This window comes from Takifugu rubripes, chromosome 5 (assembly GCF_901000725.2).
Source record: "Takifugu rubripes chromosome 5, fTakRub1.2, whole genome shotgun sequence".
Taxonomy (NCBI): domain Eukaryota; kingdom Metazoa; phylum Chordata; class Actinopteri; order Tetraodontiformes; family Tetraodontidae; genus Takifugu; species Takifugu rubripes.
This window is the reverse complement of record NC_042289.1, coordinates 10,626,154-10,639,075: the sequence shown is the minus strand read 5'-3', so window position 1 is coordinate 10,639,075 and position 12,922 is coordinate 10,626,154. Positions and strand designations below refer to the sequence as shown.

The window sequence follows — 12,922 nt, the reverse complement described above, 5'->3', positions numbered from 1 at the left end:
TGAGGGTCACACAGGTCAGGACCCCACAACAACAAACACCCACAAAACTAGGTTAAAAGATTAAGATTGCAACTATTATAACAGCATATAAGTGATCATGACAATATTTTAACCAGGACTATTATTGTAATTGCTAACCCATAACCCATACAGTCCCTTAAAGGCTGTTGTTTCAGAATGGTCCCCATTAGGCATGAAGATGTGCAGCAGGTGTGTGGCTGAGGGCGCGTCGCTCCGGTCGAAGCAGAATCTGCAGGTCCGGCTCATTACAGCTCTGCCAGCCTGCTCATTAGTCAGCCTCGGCGCCGGCTGAAACTGCTTAAATGCAACTTTAAATGGTGACCAAAAATCACAAAAGTGCTCCAGCGATTCTTCAGAGCACTGGCCGATCTATAATTCATTCCGCCGGGTTCATTGTTATCCTCATTGGTGAGAAGCGGAGTCCAGGAGATGTGGTCGGCTCCTTTCTGCCTGTTAATTAGGAGCGCGAGGAGCGTGACGCGCCTTGTCAAGAATGTGTCACGAGGCCATTAGGTGACTGAAAATTTTGACTTATTGCCACCGCGCTGGAATAAAGTCTATAGTTCCATTCTCACAACCTTCTTCCCAACACGGAAACGTGGGGGCGGGGGAGGAGAGGAGGTTCCTCAAAGAGCATCGGATGTGGCGTGAACGGTAATATCAGCGGGGATAAGAGCGCCTCAGGGTCACCACGAGACAGGTGGGGAGGGGGGGGGGGGGTGATAGCGACACGAAAACCGGATGATGTGAAAGTTTCGGATTTGATCACGCGGACGATGATTATTCACCTTTTTCAGATCTGAGGACGATGCCCCCCCCCCCCAAAAAGAGGAGGAAATGAAAGTGCGTGATAAAGTGTTGGTTTCACAGATCTGGCAGGTAATAAAGAATCCCGGCGCGAGCTTAACAAATACACCATTTCCCCGGGTCCGAGGCCGCATTAGTGCCGATGGAGAATATTCATTCATAAATAAGTAATGGGGAGACGCTCGTGGGAGCATCTGGCTTCATATTAGCTGCCGCGCTAGCGCAACAATGAATCACGATAAAGAGGATTCATGAGACGTCTCATCCCGGATTAAAACCCAACACAAAGTGTTTGTGCCGCAGAAACCAATCGGAAAAGGTGGATCCAACCACCTGTGGTGCTCCCGGGGTCGACCTGGGAAGGAACGACTTGGGCCGATGGCGGAGGAGCGACTCCTCGCCGAGATAACCTGTCTGCAGATTAGGAGAGACGGGAAATGACACCAGGGAACAGACGGGTCGGATTATCCGACACTCTTCCGCCCGGGAAGGATCTCATCTCTGAGCCGCTCCAGGACCCCCGGTCGGACCCTCCGGGAGCGACTCTGAAGATTACCTGGCGAACGTTGACCGATGGACGGCAGATAAACGGCTGGATGTGAACGAGCTCCGACAGGAAGACGGGCGGCTAATTGGCTGCTGGAGGAACCTGACAAATCGGAGCTGGCGAGCAGCGGATTCGTTTCCGTGCGTGTTTCCATCTCCGGGTATTAACAGGAGCTCTGCATCCTAACGGCTGAACGCTTGATCATGTGACCCCGGCGCGGCCGGCGACCTTTAGCCGAGCCGTCCCATTCTTATTACCTGCGGGGTCTCACCTCTCCGTCTCTGTCCTCTCCCGCTCCTCCGCCTGAATTCCAAACCGCCTCTTCTTTTCCATCCAAAATCAATCCTCATTGATTTGCCTGCGCTCTCCGGAGCCGAGCCAAAAGAGGGGACAAAGGAGATAAAACCACGGGCGACTCCGGCGACCCGCAGGCGCTCGAGGATACGGCCTCGGGTACCAGTTTGATTCTATTTAAAGAGCTCAGGGGGAAATGTGGCTACTATGGAAAAACTGAACCTCAATTTACACATTTTTGGGCATTTTGGAGCAGATCTGTGGAGCAAACATGCTGAAAAAAGGATTAAGTGAATCTTTTTCTTGTATGTATAAAGCTGGGGGGTCTAGCGCCGCCTATAGCTGCAGTACCCTGGTCGGGACGAATCGTGTCCTGTCTTTTACTGCTCACCTGTTACGTTAAAGCGGCCTCTAGCGGACGAAAGAAGAACAACAGCAGGAATGTTGGAGCATTTTTATGGTTTGTGTTGGGGGGTTTTCTTTCCCCATTTTGAAATTTGCCATAAACCAACAAAGTATGTACATGTTTGTCCTTTTTTGGAGAAAATTAATAAAAACATACAAAAGTGCGTACATGAAAAATGACTCAAAATAAATTAACACAGAAGACTTTGACACGTTCAGATAGCGAGACGCATTCGTTTTAAAAAGGAAATACAAACGGGACGCGAGTGAGTCCAGTATAAATGATCGAGACGAGGCAGAATGTCAGAATGAACCGGTCGCGGATCCGTAACAATACAAAAGTTGGGCGTCTCAAACAAAAGAAATCCATGAATGTAAAACATTTCGAAAGGCGTCGAAAGCAAAAACCAGGCTGTAACATTCGTTCCATCCAGCTCCTCCACGTGAACCTTTCATTTCTCCTCTTAAGGCGTCAGAAGTTGGTTGAAATGAACGGTCGGCTGCTGCGCCTCTGAAAACGCCGTTTTATCGGAACAAAAGCGCACAGAAGTAACGAGACGCGGCCCAGATCCGCCCGCCGGGTTTCTGCCTCCGCCACGCTGAGATGAGATTATTGCCTGGATACAAACACTTTTCCATGTCACTGCAATATAAAAGTGCACGTTTATATCGCACGTGGCCACACGCAGGAGAGTGGAGTCGACTGATATCCAGAGTTTGGCGTCTGCTGGTGTAAAACAGCGGATTCTTTAAAATAACAGAGCACCCAGGAAACGGATCCGAATCAGAAGGTAGCGTATAAATGTTAGCCGATACATCCAGGAGACATTCTCAAACTCGGAAATGTGGGAATGATGTGCAAAAATCAAGCTGAGGGACACGTCGGCGGCTCTCCGTACGAAGACTCTTGCATAGTTAACAGGTACATGCATTAGTGTCCACATGCTCTACTGCATTATTTAGCTCCTCCCCCTGCACGCAACGCTTTCAGCCACAAAGACGGGAGGACTTTTGTCAGGCTACATTTTCTAAATGATGTCGAGTCTCGAGTTGCCTTCTTTGATCGTTTATGGATTATTGCTCTAATATTTGTTAGAAGGCAGAATAACAACAACATACTGTAGCGTTCTGTTGTGGAATAAACCAAATCTGAAATGTTTGTGTGTGTAAGTGTGTGTGTGTGTGTTTAGTGTCTGAACAAACAGAAATAAAAGGAAGCTTCAATGGAAATTCTCCGCTTTGATCAGATATACAGGAAGCAGCAGCACGGCTCGCCCCGCGCTCGTTTAGCCTTTTTTAATGGATTATTAATATAATAAATGTACTAAACAGAGTGTAACAGCTCGGTCTGGTTCCAACAGGAAGCCAGCAGGACGCGGTGGGCTTTGATCCAAAGTGCCATGTAAACGGTTCCGGCGCGAACAGGAGATGGAAAGAGCAGCTAAAGACGGCTCAGACGGACGGGCTTGGACCATCGAACGACACCGGGACTCCATCGTTTCCTGATCAGACCCAAACTCTGGCGCCAAAAAACCCCCATAAAGGACGACGGTTGGGTTTAATGTCGTCCTCACGGAGCCGTTTAGTGACTTCCAGCCAACGACCGTCTTTAAACGGACCTTTAACGGGCTGTGATTCCAGCGTTGGGCCGGCAGGTATCAGGACTGTGATTACACCCGGGTTTCTTAGAAAAAGCAGCATTTACCGACAACAACCGCGTCCCTCCGCCGCCACGTTAGCGCTAACGACGCTGGCCTCGGCCAGATCCCGCCAGTGTATTTACACAACAACGGAGAGGACACAGGTAACGTTCATTATCCCGGGAGCACAAAGCGGCGCCTGAAGTGTGGGGTCACAGTTCTGAAGGTCATCTGCAAACAGGCTAACGGGAGAAAAGACGAGCGCCGCGGCGGCGGCGGCGGCTCCCAGCACCAGGTGTGGAGCGGTCCTATAATTAAAAAGACCCGACGTGAAGGTGTCCGAGGCCCGTCCGTGACGCTGCTCCGCGTCTCCTGCACCCGAGATGACACCACGGCCGTCAGGTATTTACAAACGCGTGTTTCTATGTTCCTGTTCTGGGGAAAACTAGCTTCTCTAAAGTGCATAAGATGCAACAATCCTACCGAGTGATGCATACAGTCGGAGACTACGACGCGAGTTTTCACCTACAGCATTGAAAGGCGCTTGTTTTCTATTCTGTCTGGCTGATGAGGACAAAAGACACGACATGATCTGTACAGACAGTAAATATATGCATTCAGAAGTTCTTTAGGCTTCCAAAACCTTTGATTCCTTTAAGAAAACTGCTCAAGTCCTGATAAAAAACATTTCCAGTTGGAGAAGCACTCGAGTGAAACAAAAAGAAGCCCCAAACCAGCAGAGTTGGCTTTGATGTGGGCTCTGCTGATGGTTTAGACGAGGCTGGAGCGGCGCCGACGTCCGCCCAGAGACCTCTGACGCAGCCTTAAAAACGGGCGATATTAAAAGGAACAGACTCCGAATCTCTTCCGGGATCAATTATGCACCGGCTCGCTACATTTGACATAAATTCCCAAGCAGATGTCGCGCGTCGGAATGAATGATGGATGAGGATGACAGGAAACGTACGATCGAAACGTTAATCTAGAGAAAATATACTGGTTAGGGGCGGATCGGGCCAGCAGCTCTCCAGTTTGGGTCTAAAACAGGTCAAGTCACTGAGGCCTCGGCGCCGTGCGGGCAGGAGACGGCGTGTTGGACGGCAGCTTCCGGGAAGAAGCCGTCCGCTCCAGAGGCTTCTTACCGTTGGCGGGAGATTTGAGACTTACTTCAGAAGTGGAAGACTTGGATTTGCCCAGCAGAGTGCGGCTGAGGGAGCCGGGGGGTTTGGAAGACGGCTTTGTTTCTCCTTCCTGCGCCTCTGCGGATGCCGGCGTGGAGAGAGCGTCTCCGCTCTTCGGCCCGTCGCCGCCGGCGTCCTTGGCTTGCCCGTTCTGCTTGCACGTCCTCTCGGAGGCCTTTTTCACCAGCGCGCTGCTCTTCCCGAGATCGGCCGAGCGGCGGCTCTCCCTCTGTCGGAGCGCGCTCCTGAAGAACGACATGCCCTTCTCTTCGGGTTTGCCGCCTCGCTGCTGCTCCCTGGTGGACACGCTGGGCGAGCGCAGGCTGGTGACGGAGGAGCTGCTGCTGGAGCTCCGGATCAGCCTCCTCTCGGCTCGGCAGCTTTCCCCGCTCTTGGGCAGCGGGGATCGGGCTGCCGAGCTCCCTCTGAGCCCCTCCACCGTGGGGCTGCTGTGCATAGAATCTCTGCTGAAGCTCCTCTCCTCTAGTTTTCTCCGCCCGCTCACGGCGCTCTTCTCGGCGGCGCCGGAGGATTTCTTCGCCGCCGGCGAGGGCGAAGCGGACAGCTGCGGCGTGGAGCGCATGCACGGCCTGTGCTGCGGCGTCGCCTCTGCCGGGGGAGGCGTGTCCTTCTTTTTGGAGGGGGTCCCCGCCGGGGTGGAGGTGCTCTTCTTGTCTTTGTTATTGCTCACCTTCTTCCCTTTGACGGGGGTGCTGGAAGACGACTCGGAGGCCTTGAGGGTCGCGCACAGGCGCTTCTTGGGGGTTTTCTCTTGGGGGTTCTTGCTGGAACTTGTGCTTTCAGCCTTTGAGGCGAAGCCCCCGATGCTGCTCTTGAGTTTCTGCTCTTTGGGGGGAGTCCCGTGGGCGGCGACCGTGTTCTGGTCTATGGCCGTGATCTGGTTGTTGTTTTCCGTGGCCTCGTGTTTGCCGCTCTTCTTCTCCACCGGCGTGGGAGCGCGACAGTACATCATGTCGATGAAGCGTGTGTTGTCCGGCTCGCTCACGTTGCTCTCCATCGTGGATAACGGCGACCGGCTGCCGAAGTAGCGCTCGTGTCTGCTGTAGCTGCCGAAACAGGACGTGGAGACTTTGTCGTCGCAGGACTCGCCGATCCTCTCCAGGGGGGGGGAGCAGCGAGAGTCGAGGGAGAAGCGCGACGGCGAGTTGGACCTCATGTTCAGCTTGGCGGCGAGAGACCAGGACGGTTTGATCCCGCTGTCGCTGAAGGCTAAAGGGCTGGCGATGGACGACCTGGAGGACAAGCTCTGCCGCTGGATGCTCCTCACAAAAGGACGAACGGTGAAGCCACCTAAGAACAGGACACGGAAAGAAGATGAGCCGTTCACTGACGTCTCCTTAATCTGTTATTTTCAATCTCCCTCTTTCGGTCAGTCTAGGTAAAAAAAAAAAAAAAGAAAGTTCTGAAGAAGAAGAAGCCGTGTTTCACCATCATCTTCACTGCGTTCTACTGGAAACTCCACCGATTCTGCCAGCGACGCCAGCGACGTGCGCCTGGATGAGGCTCCCGAGGCCAGGCTGGCGGGCCGGCTGCCTGGTAACCTGTTGATCCAGTGGTCGCACAGGGAGGAACTGGTGGAGCCTGAGCAGAGAAACAGCTCAAAAACACGGGAAAGAACCAAAACCCAGAACAGAAGCGAGAGAAATACGGACCAGCGACAGAGCTGTTCGCCGACCACGAGGGAACGGCCGTGCGCCTCTGGTAGAACAGGATGTAGGCCGTCTGCTGACACACGTCCTCGTCGGCCACTGGAGACACCTCGCTGTCATCGAAGCAGTACCACTGACCGTCGATGGAGTTCCTGCAGTAGGCTGCACACCAACAGGACCAGCATGTGTAACTTTGGTCTGCTTCCACGCCTCCGTTACCTGTCGCCAGCGTTACCTGTATAGTGGCCGCCGTGCATGTTTCCATGGTGATTACACACAGCGTACAGGTCGTAAAGGTAGTCGTTTGGGTTTCTTCCCAGCCCGTACGGCCGCCTCCACGGGGACCAGTGCGAGGGCAAGCTCCAGCTGCTCTGACTCCTCTTCACCACATGAGGCGCCATGTCCATGCCCATCAGCGGGAATCTCACCATGTTCTGCATCTTCACCCTGCGATCCCCCTCCTGACCCGCGGACACGTGTGAGCCAGACAGGCCGGAGGGGACGGCAGGCCGTGCTCCAGTCAACTCACTCACCTGTCGGAACCTCTTCAGGTGCAGTATGAGGACGTCCGGCAGCGTCCACAGGCTGAGCTTGATGCGGCCCTGCTGCAGCTGCATGCAGTGGGGGCAGCGCCAGGCGTCGTCGGGGGCCAACTGAAACACACGGCGCCCGTCAAACCACAACGCTTAGAACGACCAGCCCCACTCAGGGCGCGTGCTGCGTGTCCCCCCCTCACCAGGAAAAATAAATAAATAAACATCACAACTTTAAACGCATTAGGAGTCAAAAGCTGAGAATATGTGATGGACTCACAGGAAATACACAGGAAATACACACAGGAAATACACACAGGAAATACATACGAAATACACACAGGAAATACACAGGAAATACAAAGTGTAAGTTCAGAAGCATAATGATGCAATGAGGACGGCAGGTGTGAGGCACCACCAGCGTGCCAAGAAAAATCTGACATTTATAATCTGAAATCACACAGAAGATGTGTGTGCGTGTGTGTGTGCGTGTGTGTGTGTGTGCAGGGGGTCACCTGCTCCTCCTTGGTGTAGAGCTGGAAACACTGAGCCAGTGTGCAGGCCTGCGGCTGATGGTGTTGTTCCCTGTGCAGGTAAACGCTCTCAGCATCAGGAATGTACTCCTCCTCAGTGTGTCCGAACAGGCTGTGGAGAACATCCAGTCTATTTAAATATCTAGAGAAACGCTGGTGGAGACGGAGCGTTTGTTTCCAATGATGCTTCCCGCTCTGAGCTGGGCATCAGCACAGGAAGCTGCGGTCACCATCGGAGCTTTTTCACTCACTAGTCTTTGGTCTCTTTGTCCCACTCGACCACAATCTTGACGTGCGGCGGCCCGCCCTGTCCGCAGGACTTGTACGCTCTGCAGGGGAAACGGACGCAGGCGGTTAAGGAGCCATTTCACCGCCGACACCATCTCTGTGGCTGCAGGGCTGAAACGTGATCCTGTTCATTTAAAAACAGGGCCCGGACGCCGGATCCGGTTAATCAGAGGCGCCTTCGTGCGGCTCGTGTTGAGACATGTTTCAGCGTCGTCGTGTTCATGGGTTAAAGCCCAAAGGTGCTAAACTGGCACAATAACAGGCGGTCGGTCGTGTCGGAGCACGCCGCCTGAGCCGGCCAATGAGACCAACCGGTTGGATGTGTGTCAGGAGAGGATTAAAGGACAAATCTCCACCGTCACCTCTCATCCATCACTGGGATCAGCCCGGAATCGAAGAGCACGGACTCACCTGTCGACTGTGGGGTGGCACAGAGGCCGTTCGCTCTGAGGAAGGAGGTAGGTGATGCCAACAACACCCACCACCCGGAGACTGAAGGGTCCCACCTGCAGAGACAACCCCAAATCATGTATCCTCCACACAAATCTCACCAAAAGCTTCAGCGCTCGAGCCTCCCCCCCCTACCTGGATGTAGACCCCCGGCCTCAGCAGGTGGCGCATCTTCTCCAGGATCTCCTTCTGCAGGGCGTCCCAGGTCACCGTGCGGTCCATGTAGAGCACAAACGGCAGCCCAAACCTGCACACACACACCAGAGGTGGTCGCTGTAGCAGAAGAGCGGGATGATTCGGGTGACCGCCAACCTCAAACCTCCTGACTGGATCACCTCTTTCCTTGGTGGCCACTACAGGCTCTGTTACACACCAGGAGGATCATTTTCTCAGGTCCCATGTTTTTGTTCGGTGATGAGCTCAGCGGCGTCATGGCGCCCTGCATGAACGACGGAGACCTGCTGCTTTCTGGTCCGTACTTCAAGTTGTTATGGTTCAGGTTCGCCAGAAGACTCCCTGGGGAAAAAAGACACCCACGCAGGCACAACAGATAAGAGTCTAGAAGCTGTCTGTGAGGATCTGGCAGAGGGGTTTCCCACCTCTTTTTGTGCGCAGGTATTCCAGCTTGAAGGTCTCCGGCGTCTCAAAGGCAAATATGGAGTCGCTCTCTTGGATGATGTCCAGGTCGTCGTCGTCGTCGCAAAACGAGCGATGGAAACCGTCGTAGTACATTTCAGTCAGGACGAACTGAAAGGGGGGGGGGGGGGGCGTTCGGGAAAACACGCTAACGTTAGCGTTTCTCATCCTCATTAATATTTACTGAAGGTGTCTCCATCCTGCCACTTTTAATCAATGTTAGCGCTCGGCTGTTGTTGCAGCCCCCAGGGTAGCTGTGTTGAAACATGTCTGACAGTCCAACTGTGCACTGAGCCCACCTCTCTCACACACACACTCACACACACACACACACACATTCTCACTCACAGTTTCAGCACTAAAGAGTACAGTGGCTCTGGGAACTGACTGTTACGGCAACAAAGTGTCACTGTGTCGGCCCCTGAGCTGATAAAGAGACAGGAATAGCACCTGGTCCACTGGGATCTTGGTCTCGCGTGACACGGCGTCTCTGAGGCGGTACACGGTGCTGTTGAGGGGCACGGCGACGCCGATCCTCATGCAGTGAGAATACTTCCCCTGGTAGACCACAGTCACATACAGGGGTCTGGAAAAAGACAGTTTCGATAAGCAAAATAAGGCGGGCGGCCGCCTTCTGCTGCCCCGTGGCCGCTTTGACATGAATTATGACATCACGTCTCCAACTTTTATCACCTCGGTTCTGTTGGTCAGAAAACCTCTACAATGAAAACACACTTGAAACTGAAAGTGCACACCCCTCCCACATCGGTCAGCCACGTCACATTCCTTCTTTTGTAACCACACACACACACACACACACACACAAAGATTTATCAGCACACAAAAAGAATGCCAACTTAAACACAGGCTGCTGATCAAAGGGAAAAAGCTTCTCCTTGCTCCAGTACCCAGGCTGTATAAACGGTTGAGGGACGATAACCAGACGTGTAACAACATGCAGCCTGCTGCCACAACTCACCGTGTGTGCGGCAGTGGGATCGGTAAGGAGATACAGAGGAAGGGTTCAAAGGTGTTGCTCTGCTTTTGGCAATGTGGACAGGTGAGAGAAGACCTTCACAGACCAAAACAACTGGTGTTAATGGACAAACGATCAGACGGCCGAGCAGAAATATTTGCTAAATCAAGTTATTGGTTCCAAAGCGTACCTGTACTGGGCCTGAAACAGTTCTTGTACAAATGACCCAGCAGAGAGAGGGGGAGATGGCCCCTCTAGGCTTTGGTCATCTTCTTCAATAGGTGGCTGAGTAAATGCAAACAAAAAAAAAGGAATTCCTGAATATAACAGTGAAATAAAAGCCTTGTTTCACCCACAGTGCAATACTGCGTTATTATTTTATTATTACACTGTTATTACTGGCTGAAGCAGTGGACTGCTGCGGCGCCTGAACGTAGCTCATGTTGTTCATGTTGATCGTTAATAATAAAAAGTGATATCAGCCAGTATGGGTCAGCTTCACCTTTATAGGAGGCCTGCTGTTGACCGTGTTGATGTCCTCGTGCACTCTGTCCAGCAGCCACAGGAGGAACTCTTGGGCATCGTGCTGAGCGTTCCCTTTGAACTGCATGGCGTTCTTTGACACGGCGTTCTGAAACAAACGCATCACAAATGCCAGAACATGTCACCTGGAAACATCTGCTAGGCAGCGTTGACATTCATGCGAGTGGTAATAAAGGCAGGCAGACCGGCGCAGACCCAGTAGGACACAGAGCCGGTGAACGTACCTTGAAATCCCTGCTGTGCTGAGGGGTGTACTCAAAGGTCCACAACGCCCGTACCAGACCCGACAACTGCTCCGTGACCTCCCCCTTGGCCAGAGGACCCTTCTTTTGCAGATGCACACCATTTATCTTCGGCTTGACCTCCTCCAGCTCCTTGTCCTTGTAGTGTTCCAACACCAGGTACTCGGCGAAGAGTTCAGTGTTGCTGAGGCACTGCAGGATCGCGTTCATGAAGCAGGTATTTCCATGGTTCTTGAGGCCTGACACTCCAGGAATCCTCTCTCCACACAAGAAGCCCCCGAGGTCCCCATCATCCACGGGCGGCTCTTTACCTCCAGGTCTATACGTGGAAAACCCCCCATCATCTTTGTCGTCCTCCGTCTGCACTTCAGATCCGAAGTGAGATAAGGCCGTCAGTGTCCTCAGGACTCTGCTCATGAAGCTGCCCACGGAGCGCACCGAGCCCCTCCTGAACAGCTTCTTGCTGAAGCTCGACTTCTTCTCTTTGGCCGCAGCTTTGCAAGACATGTTTAGGGTTTTTCTAGGTTTCCAATCTCTAGCCGCAGATGAGCAACTCAGACGGAGGAATCGTGAGGATGCAGGGCCACCTCGCCGTGTGCTGCCTGCAGCTCCATTTCAAGACATGCAGACAGCAAGACCGACGACTATTTAGCGTTCAAAGTCGCGCCGTGTGTAGTGTTGTAACCGAGCTCAGCTGATGGTGTCATCTTCACAGAGGTCTCTTCTTTTAAAGCGTGTGACTGTAGGTAAAAATCACGGCTCAGCTAACCTCGGTGCACAATGTCGCCCATTATATTGGCCGCGATCCGTTGCGTAAATAAATGAGCAGCGGAACGTCGACATCGTTAAGGTCAGTCGTTTAAACTGTCAAATCCGTGGCTTATTTGAACGAATCGACATCAGCAACGTCGAGAGCAGAAGACAGCAGTGCTAGCTGAGTTAGCTAACACTAGCGCTGCTAGCTACAATAACAAGACCGCCACGAACAGCAGTAGTCCCTTTAGGCGTTTCGTCCAAGTCCCAAACACACCGACGATCCGCCATGTTGTGCGGGTGATGATGGAAACAGTATGGAAGCGGTTCCGAGTTCGAATAACCCCACGCTTCTCACATATTTGCAGGGACATTCGAGCATATCTATCAATTAGGAGGATCGTTTTACTTCTTCTTCTTCTTCTTCTCCCCGTTTTGCCTGTGTTGGCATGTTGCGCCTCGCGTTTTACTGTAAACGATCGCCTCCTACTGGACTGGAGGTAGAACTGCAGTTCTGCAGGACACGTGATAGCCGCTATATTACAGTTTAATGCCATAATCTGTTCAAATAAATAAAAAAAACAGTCCTTAAAATACCTGTTGTTGTTTGACAGCGTATAGTTTGGTGCCAATTGTATGTGCAAGTGTAACCTGTCGTTTAGTAAACAAATATTTTGGGTTTTTTTTTAAAATGACAACAGATATTGGGTAATTAATTAATTTTCACTAAAGTAAATCATATTTTACCGGGCAATATTTAAAGAAAATAAAAACAATCTATTAAATTGCAAAGTTCCCTCTTCTGCCTGTGAGAGGCACAATGAACACAAGGGAAGAAAAAGTGTGTGTGCATGTGTGTGTGTGTGTGTGTGTGCATGTGTGTGTGTGTGAGAGAGAGAGAGAGAGAGAGGATGGCTGTATAAATCAATATTAAATGAACTTAAACTCTGGTCAGGAAAAGAGACCATTTGAGGTTAATTATCCGTCATCCATCCATCCATCCATCCATCCATCCATCCATCCATCCATCCATCCATCCATCCATCCATCCGTTCCTTTGCCTTGGATACGCTCGTCACATCGATGGCCACATCCAGCATTGTGGACAAAATGAGCCTTGATTTTCTCGAGGACGTTTGCTTTGTGTTGTTGGGAGCTGATTAGTTGCTTGTTCTTGCGGAGCAAACTGCCGATGGAGATGTAAACACGATGTCACGGCAGCATTGTTGCTGTGTAGAAATCACGCACGGTGAAATATTGCACTCAGCGCGTGCACGTGAGCTGTGAATGTCGTGTCCTCAGACGTCTGACGGAAGGCGTGGGTGACTTTGTTTAACTGTTCTGTTGTTTTTAGCGTTAACCCACGAATCCGAATGGTGGGATCAGAACATCCACGAATGGGC

The 12,922-nt window shown here is 52.0% G+C and overlaps 1 protein-coding gene across 2 annotated transcripts; it reads right to left on the bottom strand.

Moving 5' to 3' along the window:
- Positions 1-2,109: 2,109 nt before the first annotated feature.
- Positions 2,110-11,966, bottom strand: usp31 (ubiquitin specific peptidase 31). 2 transcript variants are annotated; one of them, XM_003964846.3, is made up of 16 exons: positions 10,749-11,965; positions 10,484-10,612; positions 10,172-10,266; positions 9,985-10,077; positions 9,456-9,591; positions 8,969-9,116; positions 8,705-8,885; positions 8,505-8,616; positions 8,331-8,425; positions 7,883-7,960; positions 7,614-7,743; positions 7,099-7,218; positions 6,801-7,026; positions 6,569-6,727; positions 6,345-6,497; positions 2,110-6,206 (listed from the first exon to the last, which is right to left on the bottom strand). In XM_003964846.3, the coding sequence occupies exons 1-16, from the start codon at positions 11,271-11,273 to the stop codon at positions 4,768-4,770; spliced, it is 3,819 nt and encodes a 1,272-aa protein (XP_003964895.1). In that variant the 5' UTR covers positions 11,274-11,965; the 3' UTR covers positions 2,110-4,767. The 2 variants fall into 2 exon arrangements, with proteins under 2 accessions (XP_003964895.1, XP_029692685.1); XM_029836825.1 differs by having other exon boundaries at positions 6,801-7,218; positions 10,749-11,966.
- Between the last annotated feature and the right edge of the window lie 956 nt (positions 11,967-12,922).